Here is a 27,881-nt window from a genome sequence, read left to right as displayed (position 1 = left end):
CATGGTGACTCTCAAAGTTCGCTAGGTGTCGCTGTTACATTTTAGAGCAGTACAAGGGAATGAGATCCCAAGAGCACTGCAACAAACAAGTCACAAGAAGTTCAAACAGGCCGAATTTATTTGACTTGGTTGTCGCAATGCCAGTAATCTGGGTGCTGTAATGAGACCCCATTTACTTGTATTGTGCTGTGATGTAGCAGGGGTCTCTAGTGAGCTTTGGTGTCATGACCAAAGATGAAGTGTAGCCCCAGGCTTATTCAATCCCCTTTAAAACACTTTTACAATGCACTGTATATGTCTTTGTAAATGAAACTGATAATACTAGTACACTCACATTATGCAGTTTTATTATAACATTTACTATATAAGAAGGTGTCAAACCCAAACATTAATGTAACCTCTTACACAGCAGAAAAAACTATATCAAAATATTAAAAATATACTAGAACTAGGCGATATTTCAGCAACACTTCAATATGATATCGTTTTCAAGCCTCGGGCAGCAAACATGAAGACTTGGTTCAGAAAAGTAGTATCAAGGTGAGCAACAGTCCTTCCATACAAACCCTCCAATCATGGAGGTGGAGTGCGGCTAGAAGGTGCGTCCAAAAGGCCGTGTCCATGGCAAACTGTGGTGACCGTACCACAGAGATCGCTCACAGTATGACATCTGACTACACAAAGGCACTGTCTATAAGCAGCAGGAGTGCCGAGATCATGGCACCATTTTCTTCTTCACTTGATCCAGTATGTTTGAATAGTATTTCATCTTGGTTAGCAGCATTTTCGCATCTTCGAGATCACCTAAAGACAGAACAGTCACAATAAGCATGCTTATTTGTCCTCAAACACAAGACGGTACTTTCTGTCCTTCCATTATAAGGACTTGTTCACACTTTTTTTAAGCAGACTCTTCTGAAACCTATCAGGAAAAGTGCTCAAAAAGTGATAGCAATTTCTATAGCTCATTACTAAGGATGCTGCGACATCCAAAACGCGTGGCTACTGATACTTGGGCAATACTGTTATTGGAACAATTTTAATGAATAAAGGAGAGCACAAGTTTGTGAAGCTGGAGTGTCTTTGGATTATTGAACATGTCCCGCCGGGTGGAACATCTCCGCGCTGAAAACTGCCTCCTGGTGATACCAACGGTGAGCTGGGCTTTTTCCCTTCTTACAACACAAGTCAAAGGCTCAAAAGATACTGTTGCCCCATCGATCCATAGAACTGGATAAGTCAATAATGCCCACTACTACTCTAGTCATTCTTAAAGGGTATCTGTCACCAGGTTTTTGCTCCCACATCTGAGAGCAGCATAATATAGAGACAGAGACCCTGATTCCAGCGATGTGTCACTTAGGCTACTTTCACACATCAGTTTTATTCCATCAGGCACAATCCGGAAAAAAACCAGATAAAACTGATCCAGCGCCGGATCAGTTTTATCCCCATTGATTTGTATTAGCGCCGGATTGTGCTGGATGGCATTGCGTTGCATCCGGCTTTTGCCAGATCCGGTGTAATTGGCTAATGCGGCGGCCGTATGGAACGTCTCTTTTAACGTTTTTTTTGTCTCCAACAAAAAAACGCATCTCGCCGGATCCGACGTGATTTACAATGGGAGCCTATGGACGCTGGATCCGGCGTAAAGCTGCAAAAAACGGATCCGTTTTTTTTAACCCCTTCACCCCCGGCCACTAAAACACCCTAATGACCGGGCCATTTTTTGCAATTCTGACCAGTGTCACTTTGACAGGTTATAACTCTGGAACGCTTCAGCGGATCTTGGCGATTCTGAGATTGTTTTTTCGTGACATATTGTACTTCATGTCAGTTGTAAATTTAGGCCGATATTTTTTGCGTTTATTTCTGAAAATTTAGGAAATTTTGCGAAAATTTAGAAAATTTCGCAATTTTCAAACTTTGAAAATTTATGCCCATAAATCTGAGAGATATGTCACACAAAATAGTTACTAAATAACATTTCCCACTTGTGTACTTTACATCAGCGCAATTTTCGAAACAATTTTTTTTTTCGTTAGGAAGTTAGAAGGGGTCAAAGTTCATCAGCAATTTCTCATTTTTCCAACAAAATTTACAAAATAATTTTTTTTAGGGACCACATCACATTTGAAGTGACTTTGAGAGACCTAGGTGACAGAAAATACCCAAAAGTGACCCCATTCTAAAAACTGCACCCCTCACACTGCTCAAAACCACATCCAATAAGTTTATTAACCCTTTAGGTGCTTCACAGGAACCAAAGCAATGTGGAAGGAAAAAATGAAAATTTTACTTTTTAACACAAAAATGTTACTTTAGCCATAAACTTTTCATTTTTACAAGGGAGAAAAGAGAAAGTGCACAATACAATTTATTGTGCATGTTCTCCTGAGTACGCTGACACCCCATATGGGGTAAAAATCAATTGTTTGGGCGCACAGCGGAGCTCGGAAGGGAAGGAGCGCCATTTGAATTTTTGAACACAAAATTAGCTGCACTCATTAGCGGACGCCATGTCGGGTTTGAAGACCCCCTGAGGTGCCTAACCAATGGAGCTCCCCCACAAGTGACCCCATTTTGGAAACTAGAGCCCTCAAATAATTTTTCTAGATGTTTGGTGAGCAGTTTGAACCCCTGGGGGCTTCACAGAAGTTTATAGCGTTGAGCCGTGAAAAGAAAAATTTTTTTTTTTACCACAAAACGGTTGCTTCAACTAGGTAGCTTTTTTTTCCACAAGTCTATCAGGAAAAAATGCACCATAAAATGTATTGTGCATTTTCTCCTGAGTACGGCGATACCTCATATGTGGTGGAAAGTAATTGTTTGGGTGCATGGCGGGGCTCAGAAGAGAAGGAGCGCCATTTGACAGCAAAATTGGTTGGAATCATTAGCGGACGCCATGTCTCATTTAGAGACCCCCTATGGTGCCTAAACAGTGGAGCTCCCCCACAAGTGACACCATTTTGGAAACTAGAGCCCTCAAATAATTTTTCTAGATGTTTGGTGAGCACTTTGAACACCTGGGGGCTTCACAGAAGTTTATAGCGTTGAGCCGTGAAAATAAAAATTTTTTTTTTACCACAAAACGGTTGCTTCAACTAGGTAGCTTTTTTTTTTCACAAGTCTATCAGGAAAAAATGCACCATAAAATGTATTGTGCATTTTCTCCTGAGTACGCAGATACCTCATATGTGGTGGAAAGTAATTGTTTGGGCGCATGGCGGGGCTCAGAAGAGAAGGAGCGCCATTTGACTTTTAAAACGCACAGACGCAGTGCACTGATCGGCCGCTGCAGGACGCACGGTCGGATGCGATAAAAAAAGCGTCGGGGATACGTAAAAAAAAAGTCACGCCAAAAATTGAGCAGGGATGCAGATCCGTTATCTGCATCCCTGATCAGCGCTTGGCGGGATGCACGGACGGATGGGATACAAAAAGCGTTGCGGATACGGAAAAAAGTCACGCCAAAAATTGAGCAGGGATGCCGATCCGTTATCTGCATCTCTGATCAGCACTTGGCGGGACACACGGACGGATGCGATACAAAAAGCGTCGGGGATACGGAAAAAAAAGTCCCGCCAAAAATTGAGCAGGGATGCAGATACGTTATCTGCATCCCTGATCAGCGCTTGGCGGGACGCACGGACGGATGTTATACAAAAAGCGTCGGGGATACGGAAAAAAAAGTCCCGCCAAAAATTGAGCAGGGATGCAGATACGTTATCTGCATCCCTGATCAGCGCTCAGCGGGACGCACGGACGGATGAGGTGTAAAAATGGACAGGGGATACAGGAAAAAAAAAAAAAAAAAAAGTTATACTCACAGTACCCAGAGGATCACTGACCAGAAGAGCTGCAGAGGAACAAGTGGCAGAGAGATGGACAGCTTTACAGGAGCAGCAGGCAGATCAGCAGAATGCTCAGGAAGGACCCAGCGATGGAGGCAGATGTGATCGGGCCGGTGAAGACAGGTAAGAGGACGTCGGGGGAGAGCAGAGGGGGAAGGGGGGGGGTGAGAGCAGGGGGGGGGGGGAGCAGAGGGGTGGGAGAGCAGAGGGGTGGGAGAGCAGAGGGGGGTGAGAGCAGAGGGGGGTGAGAGCAGAGGGGGGTGAGAGCAGAGGGGGGGGAGAGCATAGGGGGGGGGGAGAGCATAGGGGGGGGGGAGAGCATAGGGGGGGGAGAGCATAGGGGGGGGAGAGCATAGGGGGGGGAGAGCATAGGGGGGGGAGAGCATAGGGGGGGGAGAGCATAGGGGGGGGAGAGCATAGGGGGGGGAGAGCATAGGGGGGGGAGAGCAGAGGGGGAGACCGGAGAGGGAGCTGCAGAAGCAGAATAGAGATAATGGGGGAGGCAGTCAGATCGCGGGGGGAGCAGATCGGGATGTCGGGGGGGGGGGGAGCAGATCGGGATGTCGGGGGGACAGATCGCAGGGGGGCACGGGCAGGGGCTATCACGGCAGCGCGCACGGGCTGCAAGGTGAGCACAGTACTCACGTGCAGCAGCAGCGGTGACCTCAGCTACGGCGGCGGCAGCAGCAGCGGTGGCATGGTACCACAAGTACCAGCCACTGCACGCTGCAGACATGTTGGGGGAGGGCTCGCAGGCCAGCACAGGCCTGGGGAGGGCGGCCACCGGCAGATCAGACCGCCCCACTGCACACTGATTGGAGCGATTGTGCGTCATAGCACGATCGCTCCAATCAGTGCTGCAGGGGCTGGGGGCGGCATGTTTGAGGTCCGCCTATGATATGCTGCAGCAGCTGCGGCATCTCATAGCTGGATCTCACAGTATCGCACTAATTCGGGCATTATTTTTGCCGAAATTAGTGCGAACGATGTGGTTGGCAGTTCAGATTTGAACAGCCAATCACATCGATCGCCTATGGGGGGTGGCGATGCCGCCACCCCTGGGGTCAAGCAAAGGTCCCCTGCTGTAAGAAACAGCAGGGGACATCATTTGAAAGCCGTTGCTATGGCCACGGCAATCAAATGAAGTTTAGGCAGTAAAATTACGTCCCTGGTCGTTAAGTCACGTTAAAATAGGACGTAATTTTACTGCCCGCGGTCGTGAAGGGGTTAAACTAAGCATGCTCCAATTTATTGTAAAAAACGGATCCGGCAAAAAAAAAAAAACAAAAAAAAAAAATGGACGAAACAGATGGAAAAACGGATGCAACGGACCCGTTGTTTGACGGCCCGGTATACCGGATCTGTCAAAAAAAGGAACCGGCGCATACGTTTTTGCATATTCTGCGCCGGATCCATTGCATCAGACACAGGCCGGATTCTGCCTGATGCCAAAAACTGATGTGTGAAAGTAGCCTTACTGAGGTGTTTGTTGTCATGTTGATAAAATCAATGTTTTCTCTGCTGCAAAGCTATAAGTTATACAGAGTTCATGAGTATGCTGGACTACCTGGCAGATAATCTACTGCTGATTAACCAGTAATTTTATCAAAACTACACTAAGCAGCTCAGTAAGTGACACACCGCTGGAATCAGGATCTTAGCAAAAACCTGGTGACAGATTCCCTTTAACTGGAGTTCGGGAGATTGCCATCTGTAGCTCTCAGATTTATCCTCTGCACTCCCATAAGAGTGAATGTAGAGGTCGTGTGCATAATCACCCACCGCTCCATTCAGCCAGGGCTCTACACAACCCTGGTTCTATGGATTAGTGAAGGCCACAATACTCAGACCTCCAGCGATCGGAAAGTTATGCTCTATCCTTTGTAATAAAGTCATACATGTACCCAGAATGGAACAGAGGCCTTAAGATGCTCTGTTGATGGAAAAATGTTAACCCCTTCACGACCGGACAATTTTGCGCTGTTTTTTTTCCGCCATTGTTCTTCTGAGAGCCGTAACTTTTTTATTTTTCCATCGTTTTTTGCAGAACATGTTGTAGTTTTAAATGAAACGATTAGTTTTACCATATAGTGTACTGGAAAAAGGCAAAAAAGATTCCAAATGGAGAAAAATTGCAAAAAAAGTGCGATTGCACGATTGTTCTTGAGATATTTTATTCACTGTGTTCAGTATATGGTAAAACTGATGTGTTCGTGTGATGTCTGAGGTCAGTGCGAGTTCGTAGACACGAAACATGTATAGGTTTACTTTTCTCTAAGGGGTTTAAAAAAAAATCAAAAGTTTGTCCAAAAAAGGTCAGGCATATTTTGCGCCATTTTCCATGACCCGTAGCATTTTCATTTTTTGGGATCTATGGCTCAGTGACGGCTTATTTTGTGTGTCTCAAGCTGACGTTTTTAATGTTACCATTTTTGCGCCGATGCTACGTTTTGATCGCCTGTTACTGAATTTTGCGCAAAATTTGCTGCAACCAAAATACGTAATTTTGGCGTTTGGATTTTTTTTTGCCGCTACGCTGTTTATCGATCAGATTAATTGATTTTATATTTTGATAGATTGGGCGTTTCTGTACGCGGCGATACCAAATGTATGTATATTTGTTATTTTTTTAACCCTTTAATTTTCAATGGGGCGAAAGGGCGACTGTGATTTGAACTTTTAGGTTATTTTTAAAAACTTTTAATTTTTTTTTTACTAGTCCCCTAGGGAACTATAAGGATCAGCAGCCTGATAGTTCTTCCATATCTGCTGAGCACAGCTATAGAGCTGTGAATACCAGATATGCTCATCTCCTGTCTCACACCGCTCTCGGCCGGGTGAAACAGGAAGTGAGTCATGTGAGCTACAGGAGTCCTCACATGACTGTGCTACCAGGACAACCACTGGATCCATTATAATGGCGCCGTCACATTTTGACAGCGCCATTTAAAGGATTAACAGCATATCGCGGATCTGCTTGTGCCTGCTAGGCACACATGTCAGCTGTACCACCAATCACCTGACATGTGCATTGACCCCCCCCCCCGTGGGATTAACCAGGACCGCTGGGACATAATTTTACTGCCCGTAGTTGTTAAGGGGTTAAATTTAATCCCTCTCACAATATCGTGATGAAAATAATATAATATATATATATATGTTTTTTTTAAACTGTCTATTTATGAAGTAATAACGAACCCACATGAATTTGGTATCACCATATTTGTACTGACCAACAGAGTGATAATAGTAGTAAATGAAAAGGTTAACATTTATAATGTCAAAAAACAGCAAAATTGCTGTGTTTTTTTTATATTTCTTACTATAAAGAATTAGTAAAAGTTAGGTATTAGATTGTATGTACCCCAAAAATGTGTATGGACGCGAAAAGAGAATGTGTCACCAGGTTTATGCCACCTAATCTACTAAACTAAGAGCAGCATAACGTATGTAGAGAGACCAGGATTCCAGTAATGCATCACTTAATGTACTGCTTAGTGTAGTTTTTTAAAAAATCCCTGTTTTAATCAGCAGGATATCAGTAGAAGCCTAATAAACCTGCAGTCAGATACTCAGTCCCCACCCCTGACTGATAGCTTTCTGCCTATGCAGTGTACATAGAAAGCTGCTAATCAGTGTTTAGGGTGGGGTTATACAGGGCTCAGCATTCAGAGTGTAAGTAGATCTGTAGCAGAGAAAACAGGGATTTTAGCAAAACTGCAACAACCAGTACAGTAAATGACAAATCCCTGAAATCAAGGTCTCTGCCTCTATATCACTCTGCTTTCAGAAGAGATAGCAAAAATGTGTTGACAGATTCCCTTTAAGGTTAAATTAAACCTGGCTCTTAAGGGTAGAATATACATACATTCAAAACATCCCCAAAATTATGCATAATCCCTATATAGTACACAAATTCAGCATGGTATTAAACTCTGAGTAAATGGCATTAAACTGAGTAAAAGCACAAAGTAATTCACATGAAATGAGAGGAAAACCTGGAATTTACAGCACTAGTAAACATCTCACAAAATGCTGCACTTTTACAATTGGCCACTAGAGGTCACTCGTCCACAGTATATATTACAGCAGACTCATCCCCTTGGTAAAATAATGAAATAATACAAGTAAAATATATCTTTGTACCGTGTTAGCCAGTAGAGATAAAAAAATTGTTTAAAAGAACAGAAAGTCCTCAGTGGTTGATACCTTCTAATGGCTAACTGAAAAGATGGTAATAATAGCAAGCTTTCGAGACTACTCAGGTCTCTTCATCAGGCATGGTATAACACAAAATCTGAAGAGTCACATATTTATACACAACAGGACATAGAAAAGTGCAGTAAAAAAAAAATGCACTATTCTAAGTCCTGTTGTGTATAAATATGTGACTCTTCAGATTTTGTGTTATATCATGCCTGATGAAGAGACCTGAGTAGTCTGGAAAGCTTGCGATTATTACCATCTTTTCAGTTAGCCATTAAAAGGTATCAACCACTGAGGACTTTCTGAAATAATACAGGAAGCCAATGAAGTGAAATGAAAAGCTGTACCTTTCTCAAAGGCGCGTCTAACATTTTCAGTCAATGACTGGCATTTATCTGTGAAAACAACATTCACAATTAATGGCGTAAGAGATTTTTTTATATATATATATATATGTACACAAACACATACATATACACACACACACACACACACACACACACACACACACACAGTGTATATATATATTATATATATATATATATATATATATATATATATATATATATATATATATATATATATATATATATATATATATATATATATATATATATATATATATATACACACACACACACACACACTATATATACTATATATACTATAAAATGTACATGCAAATATAAGAAAACCACAAGCTCATTTCTTATGTGTGTTATTGAAACTTTTTTAGTTAACGTTACAGTCCCCAATTCATCATCTGCGTTACTTTTTGAGTCGGTTTTAATTTTTCGTCTTGAGGTATTCGCTGGCTGACCGATATTTTTTGCCAAATTTGACCAAACGGCATACGGGGTTAATTAATTTGGAGCAAAAGTGAAGAGAAAAAAAAAAAGTCTTTTCCTACCACTTACCTTTTGTGCCTCCCCTATTTCCTCGGATTGTAAGCAGAATGTGTTGGCGCTACATTACTAAAAAGTATTATTATAACCTAACACCCCTGACTGGCGGCCTCCTGTGTACACTGTGAGCCTGTTGCCAATCAGTGGTGGGGGCAGGTTACACAGATTGCCAATGTATGTAAAGCGCTGTGGATTTAATAGCGCTATATAAATGAATAAATATTATATTATTATTATTAGCCTGACTGCTGATCACACAAGCCCTAGTCTGGCAGTGATAATCTCCTGCTATTAAAGCCTCTTTCACACGTCAGTGAAAAACACAGACATTTTCACTGATGTGTTACAAGTACGTATGCCCCTCCGTGTGCCGTGATTTTGGCACACCTGTGATCTCCGTGTGCTATCAGTGATAATACACAGAGATCAGGCACTTATACTCACCTGTCCACACTGCTGTGCTCTGTGGTACTGAAGTCTCCTGCGCTGCTGTGTCTGGCCGCTGCTGTCTCCCCTCTGCAGCTATTTCCGGGTTGGCTATGCAGTGAATATGCATGAGCATAATTAGCCGACCTGGAAGCAAAGACAGCAGCGGCTGAAGACAGCATCACCGGAGACGGGTGAGTTTAAAAAGCTTTTTTTTTTTTTTAAATTTAAGTGTTTTTTCTGGTATGTGTTTCACGGTTCACACCATTGTGTGGTCTGTGGGACATCAGTGATGCCAGAAAAAATGGACTTGTCTCTGTGCGAAACACACGGACACGCGTGTACACCACACGGAGACAAGGTCAGTGAGAAATCACTGATGTGTGCGGAGACACATTGATGTTAATGGGTCTGCGTATGTCCGTGATTTTGGTACATGTAAATACAGTAACATACGTACCAGAATCACTGACGTGTGAAGGAGGCCTAAAACACAGATTGTAATTTCAATACAACACACAGCATAATAAGTGACATCCCTGGAATCAAGGCCTCTTTTCCTTCCTCATATTTCTCTAAGATTAAATAGCAAAAATCTGCTGACAGATGCCTTGTAATGAATTTTTATAAATTTCATAAAATTATATTTACATTCATCCTTGAGTGGTTATTAAATTTCTTTGCATGGTTTTACTGTTTGGAAAACCTGGTGAAACTCTATATCAGTGATGTTAGTAGGTTTTTATCAGAATACTGGCCATTAGGCTACATGCACACGCTGCGTTTTTGCTGCGTTTTTTGGTGCAGTCTTGTTGTCAGAACTTTCTGACACTTGACTTCCCAGCAAAGAAGTCACATTTGCTGTGCGCATGCTGCAGTTTATTTGTCAGCGCTTTTTTTGACAAAAGTTTGTGAGAAAAAAGAAGCAGCAAGTTTATTCTTTCTTGTGTTTTTGTCAACATTTGTCACCCATTGAAATCAATGAGGGCATGAAAAACGCATGGCAAAACGCACGGTTACAAATGGTTTGCATTTTGCATACGTTTTACCCGCGGTTTTGTCAACAAAAACGCAGCTCACCAACTTAGTTCCAGAATGACAAAATCAATGCTGGAGTGATTTTGACATGTCTGTATCTCCCTCTCTCACCAAGCACTACATAGTCACCGATCACCGGCTGTCACACTGCTCCTGCGGCCTCCCATCTTCTTCTGGACCCGCTCATTAGCCTCATACATATTGACTCCTCCCCCCGTCTGTCATTGGTTGCGGTCAGACGTGCCCCCATGCTGAGTGACAGCTGTCTGACTGCAACCAATGACAGCTGCCGGTGGGTGTGTCTACATCGTACAGTACACTTCAGTAGCGGCCTGAACCTCACAGCAGTGAACTCGTGACGTCACTGCTGCGACACACTCTGTACTGCGGGACCCATAGCTGTAACGTCAGGGGCTCATCCCAGTTCATTCTGATCGCTGCGGCTCTGTCTGCACTCAAAGCTGGCAGTTATGCTGTATGAACGCTCGCTGTGTCAGGACAGGGATGTAGCAGAGCTGAATCGCCGTGGGACCTCGTGTGGATTACTTCAGACCTGGAGGGGTGTTTGAGGGGTTAATAAAGAGGTGAAATATGGGGTTTATTTTATTTTATTTCAAATAAAGGATTTTTTGGCTGTTTGTAGTCATTTACTTTTACTTACAGATTAGTGATGTGGAGTGTCTCATAAACACCTGACATCACAACCTAGGGCTTAGTGACAGCTATGGGTTGCCATTAACCCCTTATTACCCTAATTGCCACCGCACCAGGGCAATCGGGAAGAGCTGGGTCCAGCGCCAGAAATGGCGCATCTTATGGATGCACCACTTCTGGAGCGACTGTGGGCTGCTATTGTTAGGCTGGAAAGGGCCAAATAATGATGGACCTTCCCTCCCTAATAATATCAGCCCCCAGTTATCTGCTGTACTTTGGCTGGTAGTAGAAAAATGGTGGGACCCCATGTCATATTTTTTTTAAAATAAATCAAATAATTAGAGGGAATCAAACACTTTTTTTCTATTTTTCAGAACCAGCCAAGGTACAGCAGACAGCTGAGGGTTGCAGCCTGCAGCTTTTTGTGTGCTGGATATGAAAAACGGGGGGATCCCACGTCATTTTTTTTACCCCCAAAAAAATAAAAAAAAAAAAACAGCTAACCAAGCTGGCTATCCCTCTATCAAGCTATTCTGTTATTTCTATGTATTTTGTTCTTTCCTATTACCTAATCTATATGGTTCTTATTATCTATCTATCCATCTAGCTATTCTATTTTTTTATCTATCATCTATTCTAGCTATCTATCCATTATCCTATTTAGTTTCAACTTTAAAAAACGCAATAACAAAAACGCAGCTACATTTTTTTTTACATTTCCAGGCTCTCTCTGACAAGGTGCAGTTTTGGTTGCAGTTTGTGTGCAGAAAAAACTGCAGAGTGCGCATGTATCCTAACTGTTTAACACATCAGGGCTATAACAGGCGTCAGGAGGGCAAAGATTGTACTGTTGTGGCTACAATGCAGTATAATGGGACTAGTGTGTTTGGGCTGATGAGACCATGAACATAACATTACGCTGCAACAGAGTGCAATCATCAGCTGAGTGTTGTGGTTCGCAGCCAAAGTCAGAGAGCTGCCATAGCCTACAACCTACAAAGACATACCTTGTACAAAAGCCCCAATTTCTTCAATTTCTGCCTCGTTTTTTAGGTCATTAAGTTTCTCATTGATTTCTAAAATGTCAAACAGAAATGGTGCATCCACGCCTCCTTCTGTACCTTCTGAAATTGTGATGCCATGAAGACTTAACTGTGAACAGACATAAAAAAGTCACGTCTTGAAAATAGGTAAAGCTTTCAGGTCCTCCATAACATAAAAAAATATATGCCAGCCATACCAGATATATGCCCCTGCTCAGCGGTGATAACAAGGTGTTGTAGGCTTTGTTAACCAGTGACGACTGCTTTTCAGATATATCCCGTTCACGCTAGAAAAAAAAAAAAAAAAAAAAAAAAAGAGAACAGGTCACTAATATTTCCACGGCCATATAGTTTCATCATCCAGAGCACTATACAATAGTAATGCAGTGGATGATGAGAGCTGTACAGGAGACAGAGGGTACAAGACGCTTATTCGGCAGTCTCCTGCAGATGTGGTTATGCTAGGGTGCAAGCTTGGCAGAAGAAGAGGGTTATCAGATGGCTTCTAATAGTTTGGCATATGGAAAGAAGTCTGATGTTTGGCTAGGAGATAAGGATTAAACCTTTCAATGCCATGAGGTTTTTGAGCCTTTGATAGCTATGACAATCGCACACTTTCGACAAATATAAAAAACAAAATATAATATATATTTTAAAGTAAACAATAGCAAATTGTCAAAATACCACTCAAGTGTATGACTCAAGCAAAAAGCCAAATTTCACCACTGCTCCTAGAAAATGGTTAACGTACCACTTAGGGGTGCTTTACACGTTGTGATATCGGTACCAATATCGCTCGCGAGCGTACCCGCCCCCGTCGGTTGTGCATCACGGGCAAATCGCTGCCCGTGTCGCACAACATCGCTTACACCTGTCACATGGACTTACCTTCCCTGCGACGTCGCTGTGACCGGCGAACCACCTCCTTTCTAAGGGGGGCGGTTCATGCGGCGTCATAGCGACGTCACTAAGCGGCCGCCCAATAGCAGAGGAGGGGCGGAGATGAGCAGCCGTAACATCCCGCCCACCTCCTTCCTTCCTCATTGCCGGTGGGACGGAGGTAAGGTGATATTCCTCGCTCCTGCGGTGTCACACACAGCGATGTGTGATGCCGTAGGAACGAGGAACAACATCGCTACTTACCTGACAATGATTTTTTGTAATTAAACGACCTCTCTAAGACAAACGATTTTTGTCTTTTTTGCAATCGTTTTAGGTCGCTCCAGCTCGTCACAAGCTGCGATGTCGCTAACGGCGCCAGATGTGTGTCACAAACACCATGACCCCGACGATATATCGTTAGCGATGTCGCAGCGTGTAAAGCACCCCTTAGGCTTATATTTACATGAATATATCTTTAGAAAATCACAGGAACGAAATAAATAAAAAAATCTGGTTTAAAATTGTTAATTTTAAAAAGGTAATGACCTACAAAATACAGGGGTTACACATGTAGCTCTCACTGTAACTAGTGACATTTCAGGCTGGATGGCAGCCACAATCTCAGTCTTCCTGACAATCAGACCTTTAAAACAACACTAGTGATGGGCGGAACTGTACTGTAAAAGTCCGGTTCCACAAATACCTGTGCACCGACCTCAGACTTCTCAGGGAACTCCAAGTACTGATCCAGTCACCCAGGTTATTAGAAGGGAAATGCAGGCGCGATATACTTACCAATGTCCTTCATGGCTGTAACGTCACTTCTAGGGCCGCTCATACTACTTCCGGGGTTGCTCATCATCCCTCACGCATACGCACTGCTTCCCTGCAGTCCCAACATCTGTTTGGTTGCAGTCAGACATGCCCGCATCCTGTGTGACAGTGTCTGACTGCTTTCAATCACAGACGCTGTCTGCGTGTCTATAGCGTAAAAATAAGTAAATAATATTAATTAAAAAAATTGGCGTAAGGTCTCCCCATATTATGATACCCAGGACAGATAAAGCATACAGCTACAGGCTGCATCCCCCAGCCATGCGCTTATCTTGTGTATCAAAATAAGAGAGACCAAATGCATTTTTTTTTTTTTTTTTTAAACTGCTTAAATAATTTAAAAAAAAAAAAAAATCGGTGTACAGCTCCACCCAATTTTGATACCCAATCATGATAAAGCTGACAGATTACACATCCATTAGATGTGACAATCCTGGCACTTTACCAGGCTCATCCTAATTGCCCTGGTGCGGTGGCAATCGAGATAATAAGGGGTTAATGGCAGCTCACAGCTGCCACTAAGCCCTAGATTAGTAATGGAAGGTGTCTATGAGACCCCCTGCCATTACTAATATCTAAGTGAAAGAGACATAAAAACACAAAAATACAGAAAAAAATCCTTAATTTCACATTAAGTTTGAAGTTGGCTTTATCATGGCTGGGTATGAAAATTGGTATTTGGAGGGAAGGGGGGGGGGGGGACGGGACCGCACATTGATTTTTTAAAATTATTTGAAGAATTAAAAAAAGCCGCATACAGTCCCTTTTATTTTGATACACAGCGAAGATGAGTGAATGGCTGGGGGCTGCAGCCTGTACCTGTATGCTTTATCTGTGCTGGGTATCATAATATGTGAGGACGCTATGCCAATTTTATATTTCTTTATTTTTACACTATAGGTACTCAGACAGCATTTGATTGAAATACTTTTGATTTGACAGTCAGAAAGCATGTAACACAGGGTGGGGGCACTTCTGACTGCAACCAGAGACACCAGGACTGCCAGTGGGTGGGGGAAGCAGCGAATATGTATGAAGGATAATAAGCAGCCCTAAAAGTAGTGTTACAGCAGCACGGGAAACTGGTAAATATAAAGCACCTACTCTAATCCCCCTAGCTCTTCTACAAAAATCTTAAAGCGCTGGATTCTGGTACCCATAAACTTATTATTATTATTATAGCGCCATTTATTCCATGGCGCTTTACAAGTGAAAGAGGGTATACGTACAACAATCATTAACAGTACAAATCAGACTGGTATAGGAGAGAGGACCCTGCCCGCGAGGGCTCACAGTCTACAAGGAATGGGTGATGGTACAATGGGTGAGGACAGAGCTGGTTGCGCAGCGGTCTACTGGACTGAGGGCTATTGTAGGTTGTAGGCTTGTTGGAAGAGGTGGGTCTTGAGGTTCCTCTTGAAGCTTTCCACGGTAGGGGAGAGTCTGATATGCTGTGGTAGAGCGTTCCAGAGTATGGGGGAGGCACGGAAGAAATCTTGTACGCGATTGTGGGAAAAGGAGATAAGAGCGGAGTAGAGAAGGAGATCTTGTGAGGATCTGAGGTTGCGTGCAGGTAGGTACCGGGAGACTAAGTCACAGATGTAGGGAGGAGACAGGTTGTGGATGGCTTTGTATGTCATGGTTAATGTTTTGAACTGGAGTAGTTGGGCGATAGGAAGCCAGTGGACGGATTGGCAGAGTGGCGAGGCTGGGGAGTAGCGAGGGGAGAGGTGGATTAAGCGGGCCGCAGAGTTTAGGATAGATTGGAGGGGTGCAAGAGTGTTGGAAGGGAGGCCAGAGAGCAGGAGGTTGCAGTAGTCGAGGCAGGAGATGATGAGGGCATGCACTAATGTTTTTGCTGATTCTTGGTTAAGGAACTTACCGTGTTTCCCCGATAGTAAGACACCCCCGATAGTAAGACGTAGTGGGGGTTTTGGGGGGGTCGTCTAATGTAAGACGTACCCCGAAAGTAAGACATAGTAAACGGATCTGGAGAGGAATTAGCGGAGGGATGTGGAGACCGTGGGAGACGCAGTAATGTTGTCCGTTCCTGCCTCCCATACCTGTGCCCGCACGCTGCACTACTTTCCCCTTCTCTGGAAACAAAGCGGCCTCCCTCCCCCTTTACCTGACACACGAGTCCCGTGCAGAAAGTTTGGGTGCAGGGGCTGGAGCGCGGCCGGGGGCTCAGCATGGTCCCGACACAGCGGACAGTGTGTGCTGCACTCAGCGCTCTGCACCAACAATCAGCCCCATTCACTGGAATGAGAGGAATGTGCGAGCCGCGCTGGGTCCTAGAGCCGACTGCGCCGGCTGGGTCCTAGCGCCGGTGAGATCTAGGTGGCTGATGTAGACCAGGCGGTAGCGCAGAGTCCCAGTGCCGGCCATGTATCAGTACCAGCCGCTGCTGACACCGCTGCGCTCTGGTGCAGCCTCTTGCCTAGTCCATTTCACCACGCCACCTCCAAACAATCGCGGCAAGTCCCCATACGGTACATTGCATGGAGACTTGCTGCGATTGCTGTGGGATTTTTTTCCAATATAAGACATACCCCAAAAGTAAGACATAGTGGGACTTTTGGGGGTAAAAAGAATGTAAGACACTGTCTTACTTTCGGGGAAACACTGTATATGGGAACCCATGTCTGGGCAGATATGTGGGATCAATTCCAGGCAGGAACCAGGGTTTTTTTTTTTTTTTTTTTTTAAACCCAATACCGGGTAATATCTGCGGGTCCGCCATCAATAAACAAGACCCATACTACACATCTATGTGTAATTTCGACTTAAAAAGGGTCAATAATAGCGATAGGATCGGCAGATCACTTTGTACAACACAAACTATATAAAAAAAAAAAAAGTTTTTTTCATCAGCTCAGCGCAGCCAAATAGAATCTCTCTGCATGGATCCTGGGGAATAGACCCGGGGGTACACTTGAGAATAGCAGAAAAAATTATCCGGCGATGCAGATTCTAAAAAATCCAAGACTTTATTTTCTCATATTAAAAATTCCACAGGAGTACAAAAAAGTAAAACGGGAGACAAGTTACCGACGTCAATATGAGAAAATAAAATCTTGGATTTTTTAGAATCTGCATCGCTGGATAATTTTTTCTGCTATTTTCAAACTATGTCGGTTCTCTCTGTGATCCCAGGTTTAGCTTCTGATTAACAAGGCTGGTGAGATGTCACCTGTGCGCTGAGTCAAAGGCAGCGTCGGGGAACACGGAAGCTCAGGAAATGTATGCAGCTTCTGTCCATGACCAAACCGCACTAACCATGGTTGTACAAAGTGATCCACTTATCTTATACGTCCTTAGCTACTTCCTTGCAAGGACATACTAGATATTTCCTTAAAGGGACCACTGTTTTGGCGTATAAGCTGCAGCCACCACCACCGGGCTCTTATATACAGCATTCTAACATGTTGTATATAAGAGCCCAGGCCGGGGGTATAACATAAAAAACACTTTATAATACTTGCCTAACGGTCACGCTCTGGGCCTAATAAGCGTCTCCGTTCTGGGCCTAATAAGCGTCTCCGTTGTCCGGTGTCTGCGCCTCCTCTTTCGGCCATCTTTGTCCTCTTTCTGAAGCCTGTGTGCATGATGCGTCCTACGTCATACACACTCGCCGGTCCTGAGCAGGCACACTACAATACTTTGATCTGCCCTGCTCTGGGCAGTTCAAAGTGCGCCTGCTCAGGACCTGAATGCTGGCGAATGTGGATGACGTCAGACCCGTCATGCACCATGGCTAGAGAAGAAGGAGAACAAAGATGGCCAAAAGAGGCGGCCCCGGCACTGGACAACAGAGACGCTTATTAGGACCACAGCGTGAATGTTAGGTAAGTATTATAAAGTGTTTTTTATGTTATACCCCCAGCCTGGGCTCTTATATACAGCATGTTAGAATGCTGTATATAAGAGCCCGGTGGTGGTGGCCGCAGCTTATAGGCCAAAAAAGTGGTGACACTTTCCCTTTAACAGGAAAGGTGTTAAGGCGTGCACAATGGCATTTGCTACGTTTAGCATTTTTTTTTAGCTCTAATAGGGCTTCCACTCTCACCACCGTGGCCCTTTCTGCACGTCCTTGAGTACAATTTCTTATGAAGGCATACAGAGATTGAATGCTGCATGCAGAGCTATTCTGCCCCAAGTACAGGGCCACAACAGCAATAAATGGCAGCCACGCTAGTCTGTGTGAAGGAGCTGCAGTCTAGGTGCAGTGTGGCACAGGCTCCGTGGAGCCATAGGCTGGGGCTACATGGCAGCTTTGGTCGTGATACCTATCACACAAAGATCGCTAGGTGTTGTTGCTATATCGCAGGTCAATACAAGTGAATGGAGTCGCATTACAGCCGCAGGGTATTTCGAAAGGCAAGTTGCAAATAATCAGATGCAGTAGGATTTCTGACTTGCTCGTTGCGGTCGCAGCACACTGGGGGAGGCAATGCGACCTCATTGACTTGTATTCACCTAGTGCTGTGAACTTGGGTAGCTCTTCAGGTCCAGGGCCAAAGTCACTAAACAGCCCTGAAACATCAGGACAATAAACAGGATATCTGCAGCGCTACAGACCGCTGCTGCAAAACCAGTGTTTGGTGCCTGGAGAAGATATATTCACTAACACAATTAATCATGAAGTCACAGTACACAGAACCAATAACTTCTTCTCAGCTTGGAAACCTACCTGTGACTTCTGACTGAAGTAATCTGGGTGCAGTAATCGCTGGAGATTTCGGTATTTCCTCTGCAGTTCCTGGACATCAATACTAAATGATCGCTCACTGCAAATAAAATGTAAAGGGCATTACAGGGGTTGTATCCTAAAGGCCGCTTTACACGCAGTGACATCGCTAGCGATCACACCCGCCCGTCGTTTGTGCGTCACGGGCAAATCGCTGCCCGTGGCGAACAATATCGCTAGTACCCATCACACGCACATACCTTCCTAACGACGTCGCTGTGGCCGGCAAGCAAACTCTTTTCTAAGGGGGTGGTTCGTGCGGCGGCACAGCGACGTTACACAGCGGGTCACCAATAGAAGCGGAGGGGCGGAGATCAGCCGCATGAACGTCACTCCCACCTCGTTGCCGGCGGACGCAGGTACTGTGCTGTTAGCCGTTCCCAGGGTGTCACACATAGCGATGTGTGCTGCCTCAGGAGCGACGAACAACCTGCGTCCAAAATGAGCAACGATATTTGGGAAAGGAACGACGTGTCAACAATCAACGATTTTTGCCATTTTTCGGATTGTTAGCGGTCGCTCGTAGGTGTCACATGCAACGGCGTCACTAACAAGGCCGGATGTGAGTCACGAATTCCGTGACCCCAGCGATATCTCGTTAGCGATGTCGTTGCGTGTAACAGGGCCTTAAGTTAAAGGGATTGTCCAGTTTCAGAAAACAATTGGCTATAAGCTCCAGTAATAATAACAAAACAAACTGAGTGACTCCCCCTCCCCGATGTCAGCACCAGCTCGCCGCCTGGATCTCTGCTTGTTTGCATAACTGACATCACGTTCACAGCACTGCAGACAATCGTGATCTTGGTGACTTGTTCCCTCTACGTGGGCAAAGCTGCAGAACAGTTTACATGATGTCGGCGCTGCAGACAAACAGGGGAAAGCCAGTGCTGGCACCAGCGAGGTTGAGTAATATTCAGTTTGTCTTCTGAGAAGAGATTCTCATTTAATGTGCCTAGTGTGGTGTTCTTCACGTTGGGCTGAAAGCCTGCAGCCAATCAGCGGCCACTGATTGGCAGCAGCAGTCATAAGGTGTCCCACCTCAAAAGCTGATACCAAGAGACTGATGAGGGGCATTATGCCAAGTGTTGAGCAGCAGTGCAGACCTAATAAAAGTATGTTTGGTTTTTACCACCGTGTGTACATTCAGTTTAGGTTTTCAAGGGAATCTGTCAGCAGGTTTTTGCTACATTATCTGAGAGCTGCATAAGGCTACTTCCACACATCAGTTTTTCCCATCAGTCACAATCCGTTTTGTGAGTGATGCGACGGATCAGTCGCAGATTGTGGTACTACTGATGTGACATATCCATGTAAAAAAACTGATCCGTTGTATTAGCTTTGGAGCCTTGCAATGTGATTGTGTACATACTGGGCATGCTCAGTAGAAAACGACGGAATCAGCACTGGATTCCATTGTGTGACGGATTACGGCGGAATCCTGCACCATAGACAACCATTATACCTCTTGACAGATTGCGATGGAATCCTGCGCAGTGCGTCGAACCAACACTTGGAAAAATGTTACATTGTGCATTCTTCCGCCCGGCGGTCAGTCATTCCACGACTGCTCAGTCGCACGACGGATGCAAGGCTATTAGTTGCAATCCGGCCTTATTATAAGTCTATGGGAAAAACCAGAATCCTGCAAATTAATCCGTGTCACACCTGTATTGCCGGAGAAAACCAGACATGTCTACATGTGGAGCACACGGACAGACGTATGCACAAACCCATTGATTTCAATGGGTCTACGTATGCCTGTGTCCCCGGTACATGTGAAATCGGACGTCATACATACCGGAGACACGGATGTGTGAAGGGGGCCTAACAAAGCTGCTCTTGTGACACGTGGGGTGGAAGCCTGTCCAGCTCTGGGCTGAATGGCGTTTTCCATTTCTCTACCTTGGTTCTGGCCTGGGTTATAAGACGTGTAAGGGTATGTGCACATGTTGCTTTTTACCTGCTTTTTACCTGCTTTTTTGCTGCTTTTTCTTCTGCGTTGTTTAATGCCAAAATGGATGTGTTCTTCTATTCAAGCAAAGTCTATGGGAATTTGGGTTTCTTGTTCACACTATGTTGTTCAAAATGCTGCCTTTTTGTGGCAGAACTTTGGTCAAAATCTCAGCTTTGCAGTGCAAAACCCAAATGGCAAAAACAATTGACATGTTGCTTCTTTGAAAAGCTGAGTTTTTGACCAAAGCATTTTGAACAACATAGTGTGAACAAGAAACTCAAATTCCCATAGACTTTGCTTGAATAGAAGAACACATCCATTTTGGCATTAAACAGCGCAGAAGAAAAAGCAGCAAAAAAGCAGGTAAAAAGCAGGTAAAAAGCAACGTGCGCACATACCCTAAAGGCAGCAACACAGAGATCCACATTTATGTCAAAACGTGGAAAATTCATTTTAACCCCTTCACCCCTGGGTGATTTTCCGTTCCTCTTCTTCCGAGAGCCATAACTTTATTTTTCCGTCAATATTGCTATATAAGGGTATGTTTTATGTGGGATGAGTTGTACTTTTGAATGAAACCATTAGTTTTACCATATAGTGTACTGGAAACCGGAAGAAGGGAATTTTGTTTACTTACCGTAAATTCCTTTTCTTCTAGCTCTAATTGGGAGACCCAGACAATTGGGTGTATAGCTACTGCCTCCGGAGGCCACACAAAAGTATTACACTTAAAAGTGTAAGGCCCCTCCCCTTCTGCCTATACACCCCCCGTGGGATCACGGGCTCCTCAGTTTTAGTGCAAAAGCAAGAAGGAGGAAAGCCAATAAACTGGTTTAAGCAAATTCAATCCGAAGGAATATCGGAGAACTGAAACCATTCAACATGAACAACATGTGTATACAAAAAAACAGGGGCGGGTGCTGGGTCTCCCAATTAGAGCTAGAAGAAAAGGAATTTACGGTAAGTAAACAAAATTCCCTTCTTCTTTGTCGCTCTATTGGGAGACCCAGACAATTGGGATGTCCAAAAGCAATCCCTGGGTGGGTAAAATAATACCTCGTAATAGAGCCGTAAAACGGCCCCTTTCTACAGGTGGGCAACCGCCGCCTGAAGGACTCGTCTGCCTATGCTGGCATCCGCCGAAGCATAGGTATGCACCTGACAGTGTTTCGTGAAAGTGTGGAGGCTGGACCAGGTATCCGCCTGACACACAAGCTGAGCCGTAGCCTGGTGCCTCAAGCCCAGGACGCATCCACCGCTCTGGTAGAATGGACCTGCAGCCCTGAGGGAACCGTAAGCCCAGCAGAACGATAAGCTAGAGAATTGGTTCCTTGAACCACCGAGCCAGTCTTGATTTGGAAGCCTGTAACCCTTTACGCTGGCTAGCGACAAGGACAAGGGTGCTTCCGAGCGGCGCAGGGACGCCGTACGATCGATGAAGAGTCTGAGTGCTCTCACCAGATCTAATCAAGTGCAAATCCTTTTCACATTGGTGAACTGGATGAAGACAAACAGAGGGTACGGATACCCTGATTGAGATGAAAGGGGGGATTCCACCTTAGGGAGAAATTCCGGAACCGGACGCAGAACCCCTTGACCTGGTGAGACACCGGGAAGGGGACTTTGCACGACAATGCTGCCCCGACAGACACTCTCCGAAGTGAAGTGACTGCTCCTAGGAAAACCACTTTCTGCGAAAGGCGTGAGAGAGAAAAATCCCTCATAGGCTCGAATGGTGGTTTCTGCAGAACCATCAGCACCCTGTTCAAATCACAGGGTTCTAACAGTCGTTTGTAAGGAAGGACTAAGCGGCAAACCCCTGCAGGAACGTGCGTACCTGAGGTAGTCTTGCTAGGCGCTTCTGAAAAAAAAAATACAGAGAGCGCTGAGATTTGTCCGTTAAGGGAACCGAGCGACAACCTTTTTCCAACCGAATTGCAGGAAGGAAAGAAAGTAGGCAAGGCAATTGGCCAGGGAGAAACTCCCTGAGCAGAGGACCAAGATAAGAATATCTTCCACGTTCTGTGGTAGATCTTGGCAGATGTGTGTTTTCTGGCCTGTCTCATAGTGGTAATGACCCCTTGAGATAACCCTGCAGATGCTAGGATCCAGGACTCAATGGCCACTCCATCAGGTTGAGGGTCGCAGAATTCTGAAGGAAAAAACGACCCTTGAGACAGCAAGTCTGGTCGGTCTGATAGTTCCCTCGGTTGGCCTACCGTGAGATGCCACAGATCCGGGTACCACGACCTCGTTGGCCATTTTGGAGCGACGAGGATGGCGCGGCGGCAGACGGACCTGATCTTGCGTAACACTCTGGGCAACAGTGCCAGAGGTGGGAACGCATAAGGGAGTTGAAACTGCGACCAATCCTGAACGAAGGCGTCTGCCGCCAAAGCTCTATGATCGTGAGACCGCGCCATGAATGCCGGGACCTTGTTGTTGTGCTGAGACGCCATTAGGTCGACGTCCGGCATCCCCCAGCGGCAACAGATCTCCTGAAACACGTCCGGGTGAAGGGACCATTCCCCTGCATCCATGCCCTGGCGACTGAGAAAGTCTGCTTCCCAGTTTTCTACGCTCGGGATGTGAACTGCGGATATGGTGGGTGCTGTGGCTTCCACCCACAGCAGAATCCGCCGGACTTCCTGGAAGGCTTGCCGACTGCGTGTCCCACCTTGGTGGTTGATGTAAGCCACCGCTGTGGAGTTGTCCGACTGAATTCGGATCTGCCTGCCTTCCAGCCACTGTTGGAACGCTTTTAGGGCAAGATACACTGCCCTGATCTCCAGAACATTGATCTGAAGTGAGGACTCTTACTGAGTCCACGTATCCTGAGCCCTGTGGTGGAGAAAGATCGCTCCCCACCCTGACAGACTCGCGTTAGTCGTGACCACCGCCCCGGATGGGGTTAGGCAAGATTTCCCCTTCGATAATGAGGTGGGAAGAAGCCACCACCGAAGGGAAGCTTTGGTTGCTTGAGAGAGGGAGACGTTCCTGTCTATGGACGTCGGCATCCTGTCCCACTTGCGTAGGATGTCCCTTTGAAGAGGACGCAGGAGAAACTGCGCGAAAGGGACTGCTTCTATTGCTGCCACCATCTTCCCCAGGAAGTGCATGAGGCGCCTCAAGGGGTGTGACCGACCTTGAAGGAGAGATTGTACCCCTGTATGTAGTGACCGCTGTTTGTCCAGCGGAAGCTTCACTATCGCTGGAAGAGTAAGAAACTCCATGCCAAGATATGTCAGCGATTGGACCGGTGTCAGATTTGACTTTGGAAAATTGATGATCCACCCGAAACTCTGGAGAATCTCCAGAGTAACGTTGAGGCTGTGTTGGCATGCCTCTTGAGAGGGTGCCTTGACCAGCAGATCGTCTAAGTAGGGTATCACTGAGTGACCCTGAGAGTGGAGGACCGCAAATACTGTAGCCATGACCTTGGTGAAAACCCTTGGGTCTGTCGCCAGGCCGAACGGCAGTGCCGCGAACTGAAGGTGTTCGTCTCCTAGGGCGAAGCGCAGGAAGCGCTGATGCTCTGGAGCAATTGGTACGTGGAGATAAGCATCCTGATATCGATCGATGCTAAGAAATCTCCTTGGAACATTGAGGCGATGACGGAGCGGAGGGATTCCATCCGGAACCGCCTGGTCCTTACGTGTTTGTTGAACAGTTTTAGGTCCAAAACAGGACAGAAGGACCCGTCCTTCTTTGGAACCACAAACAGGTTGGAGTAGAAACCGTGACCCTGTTGCTGAAGAGGAACCGGGACCACCACTCCTTCTGCCTTCAGAATGCCCACCGCCTGCAGCAGAGCCTTGGCTCGCTCGGGAGGCGGAGATGTTCTGAAGAATCGAGTCGGAGGACGAGAGCTGAACTCTATCCTGTAACCGTGAGACAAAATGTCTCTCACCCAACGGTCTTTTACTTGTGGCAGCCAGGTGTCGCAAAAGCGGGAGAGCCTGCCACCGACCGAGGATGCGGTGTGAGGAGGCCGTAAGTCATGAGGAAGCCGCCTTGGTAGCGGCGCCTCCGGCGGTCTTTTTAGTTGATTTAGACCGCCACGCGTCGGAGTTCCTCTGATCCTTCTGAGGCCTTTTGGACGAGGAGAATTGGACCTGCCTGCGCCCCGCAAGGACCGAAACCTCGACTGTCCCCCTCCTCTGTTGGGGTATGATCGGTTTAGCCTGAGGAAAGGATGTATCCTTTCCCTTGGATTGTTTGATGATTTCATCCAGTCGCTCACCAAACAAGCGGTCGCCAGAGAATGGCAAACTGGTTAGGCACTTTTTGGAAGCAGAATCTGCCTTCCATTCCCGCAACCACAAGGCTCTGCGTATTACCACTGAATTGTCGGACGCAACCGCCTTCCGGCTCGCCGAGTCCAGGACAGCATTAATGGCGTATGACGCAAACGCTGACGTTTGAGATGTTAAAGACGCAGCCTACGACGCAGACATACGTGTGACTGCCTCAATTTGCGCTTGAGCCGCTGAGACCGCTTGGAGCGCCCAGACGGCTGCGAAAGCTGGAGCAAAGACACGGCAATAGCTTCATAGATGGATTCCAACCAGAGCTCCATCTGTCTGTCAGTGGCATCTTTGAGTGAAGCCATATCTTCCACTGCAACTAAGGATTTAGCCGCTGGAGATAGGAGGTCCACATTGGAACACTGAACCCAGCCCTTGACAACGTCAAAAGGGAAGAGATAACGTGTATCCTTAAGGCAAAAACGATATCTGGAGAAGCCTGGTGGTTCTGGACTGCCTCCCTGAAGTCAGAGTGATCCAGAAAGCGCACTCAATGTACGCTTGGGGAACCTGAAACGGAACTTCTCCTGCTGAGAAGCTGACTCCTCAGGCGTAGGAGCTGAGGGAGAAATAACCAACATATGATTGATGGACGCCGTAAGATCGTTCACTACGGTGTCACAGTCAGGTGTATCCAGGTAGAGAACGTTCTCAGGATCAGAATCCTGATCAGATACCTCCGCCTTATCATAGAGAGAGTCCCTGCTGAGACCCTGAATGATGCTGTGACGTCGAGGGATGCTCCCAGCGAGGTCGCTTAGGGGGTCTGGGACTGCGGTCCGAGTCAGACCCCTCACCCTGGGATCCCTGAGACACTCCAGGAGCACCTTGTTGTACCAACTGGGGGGGGGGGGGGAACCAGGGGCAATGAATCAACAGAGCCCATGGTCTGAGGGACCGGTCTGGACTGCAAGGCTTCTAGTATCTTAGCCATAGTCTCAGAAAGTCTGAAGTAGATACTGCAAACTCCGTCCCCACCACCTGGACCATTAGCAGAGACTCCGGCTGAGTAAGTTCCACAAGGGCCGTGCATTGCATACAATTGGGGTCCGTGGAACCTGCCGGCAGTATAGCCGTACATGCTGCATAGAAAACCTGTGCTTCTGCACTCTTGTTTTTCACAGACGATATGCTGTTATCTCCCCCGAACAATCAAGGAGGGTATATAGCCAAAGTGCGACCGAACAGTGCAATGTATAGCGTACAAGCATATATCTATATGTGCATTTCGGCACTAGTGGGGTCAGCACCACAGGTGCTGCTTACCGCCCGCACACAGCGGTTGTGTGACCACCCGAATCCCTGCCAGGGTCTTCCCAAACTTGTCTCTTTTCTCAGTCACAGAAAAAACTGACATGAATGGCTGCCGGCGTCCTGTGTAGAGGAGGAGGCCGTGGGCGTGCCCCAGAAAGTGCGGGAATCCGGTTTCACACTGTGTACAGTGATAGGGGTGGAGTATGCAAAGTATGCTCCATCTCTCAGCGCTGCCGTGCTGTGCAGCGTCACGCCCTTACCCTGACTGGCAGGCCAGTGGGCGGTAACGAAGTGAGAGAAGGCCGCAAAAGCCGGGGACTAGAGTGATAAGCGCGGCCCGGCATATAAGCCCTGGTCGGCGCGGAAGTCCCCGGCGCACCACAAGTCCCAGCCGCGCCTGAGATAAAAATGGCAGCGGCGGTTAGCGCGGCAGTCCCCCAATACTCTAACACACCCAGCACGCTGTAGTGTGCGATGGCACCAGTGCGGGCATGCCTGGAGACCGATAAGATCCCACTTCACCCAGAGCCCTAAGGGGATGGGGAAGGAAAGCAGCATATGGGCTCCAGCCTCCGTACCCGCAATGGGTACCTCAACCTTAACAAACACCGCCGACAAAAGTGGGGTGAGAAGGGAGCATGCTGGGGGCCCTAGTATGGGCCCTCTTTTCTTCCATCCGACATAGTCAGCAGCTGCTGCTGACTAAACAGTGGAGCTATGCGTGGATGTCTGACCTCCTTCGCACAAAGCATGAAAACTGAGGAGCCCGTGATCCCACGGGGGGGGGTGTATAGGCAGAAGGGGAGGGGCCTTACACTTTTAAGTGTAATACTTTGTGTGGCCTCCGGAGGCAGTAGCTATACACCCAATTGTCGGTCTCCCAATAGAGCGACAAAGAAAATAAATTTCAACTCAGCGGACATGCGGGGATCACGCCAGGTCACCACAGCAGCCGGCGGGGATTACCACTGCATGGCCAACGATGTACCAGGGATGGTGAAGGGGTTAAAACCTAAAGTACACAGCATTGTTTTCCTCAGATTGGTAATAGTGTGGTGGAGAATACACAATTACCAAAGAACAAAACCGCATAAAAGAGAGTGTAAAACAGAGGGAAATGGCATTGGTGCACTGATGTCATCACCCGCCTCCCCCGGTGTACGGCGCCGCTCACCAGGCCAGCAGCTCGTAGTGATCCTTGCTCTCATCAGGAGGCTGGATGCAGCGGCAGGAGGGACAGAAGAGCGGGCGGCTGCGGACACCGGCCCCACAGCTCCAGCACAGTGTGCAGCCAGCAGAGGCGCTCAGGAGCCTGCGGGGCACACCACAGACAGGGGCTCCGCCACACGGGGGCACGGCGGGGCGCAGGGACACAGGCCGTACGGGGCAGCGCGGGGCAATGAGGCCGGATACCCCGGCACCAGGAGGCGCGGAGGAGAGCAGAGGTATCACTCCGCCAGTGCGGCATGCCCTCCAGTGCCCGGCCCAGCGCCTCCACACTGCGCGGCCGGCCGGCTCCATGGCACCCAGGTGGGACCCGGAAGTAATGCCCTCATCACCCGCTCCCTGCAGAGGACGCCGTGCTCTAGGAATACCCCCCCTGCTCGGTGTGTGGGACGTGCTGAGCACGGAAGCCGAAAGGCTCCGGAAGCGAAAGGTTTCCGCCCATTGTAACGTCTCGGCCGCTGATTGGCTGACTGCACTTGACTCTGAATGGCGGCAAAAGAAGGATGCGGAGTCTTCCTGTTTATGTTTATGTGGCTGCTGTGAGGTG

General features: G+C 46.7%; 2 protein-coding genes across 2 annotated transcripts in view; one reads left to right on the top strand and one right to left on the bottom strand.

The window, feature by feature from the left end:
- Positions 1-325: 325 nt before the first annotated feature.
- HSCB (HscB mitochondrial iron-sulfur cluster cochaperone) lies at positions 326-27,751 on the bottom strand. The gene is made up of 6 exons (XM_075320149.1): positions 27,282-27,751; positions 18,536-18,632; positions 12,324-12,413; positions 12,091-12,235; positions 8,408-8,455; positions 326-804 (listed from the first exon to the last, which is right to left on the bottom strand). Exons 1-6 carry the CDS (start codon positions 27,626-27,628, stop codon positions 716-718), a joined length of 816 nt encoding a protein of 271 aa, XP_075176264.1. The 5' UTR covers positions 27,629-27,751; the 3' UTR covers positions 326-715.
- The window catches only part of CHEK2 (checkpoint kinase 2), a 130,570-nt gene continuing 130,046 nt past the window's right edge, over positions 27,358-27,881 (top strand). The window contains exon 1 of the mRNA XM_075320136.1: positions 27,358-27,878. The gene's annotated coding sequence lies outside the window, so the exon portion shown is untranslated. The remainder of the gene's footprint in view (positions 27,879-27,881) is intronic.

Source organism: Anomaloglossus baeobatrachus, chromosome 1, assembly GCF_048569485.1.
Source record: "Anomaloglossus baeobatrachus isolate aAnoBae1 chromosome 1, aAnoBae1.hap1, whole genome shotgun sequence".
Taxonomy (NCBI): Eukaryota; Metazoa; Chordata; class Amphibia; order Anura; family Aromobatidae; genus Anomaloglossus; species Anomaloglossus baeobatrachus.
This window is presented reverse-complemented; position numbering and strand designations above follow the sequence as displayed.

Bases quoted from the DNA above. Each gene is read 5' to 3' on its own strand.
- HSCB (XM_075320149.1), bottom strand. From the start codon at position 27,628: ATGGAGCCGGCCGGCCGCGCAGTGTGGAGGCGCTGGGCCGGGCACTGG. The intron at 12,414-18,535 runs GTAGGTTTCCAA...TTTTTTTTCTAG, and splicing joins ACTTCAGTCAGAAGTCACAG to CGTGAACGGGATATATCTGA. The intron at 8,456-12,090 runs GTATGTCTTTGT...TTGTTTTCACAG, and splicing joins AATTGGGGCTTTTGTACAAG to ATAAATGCCAGTCATTGACT.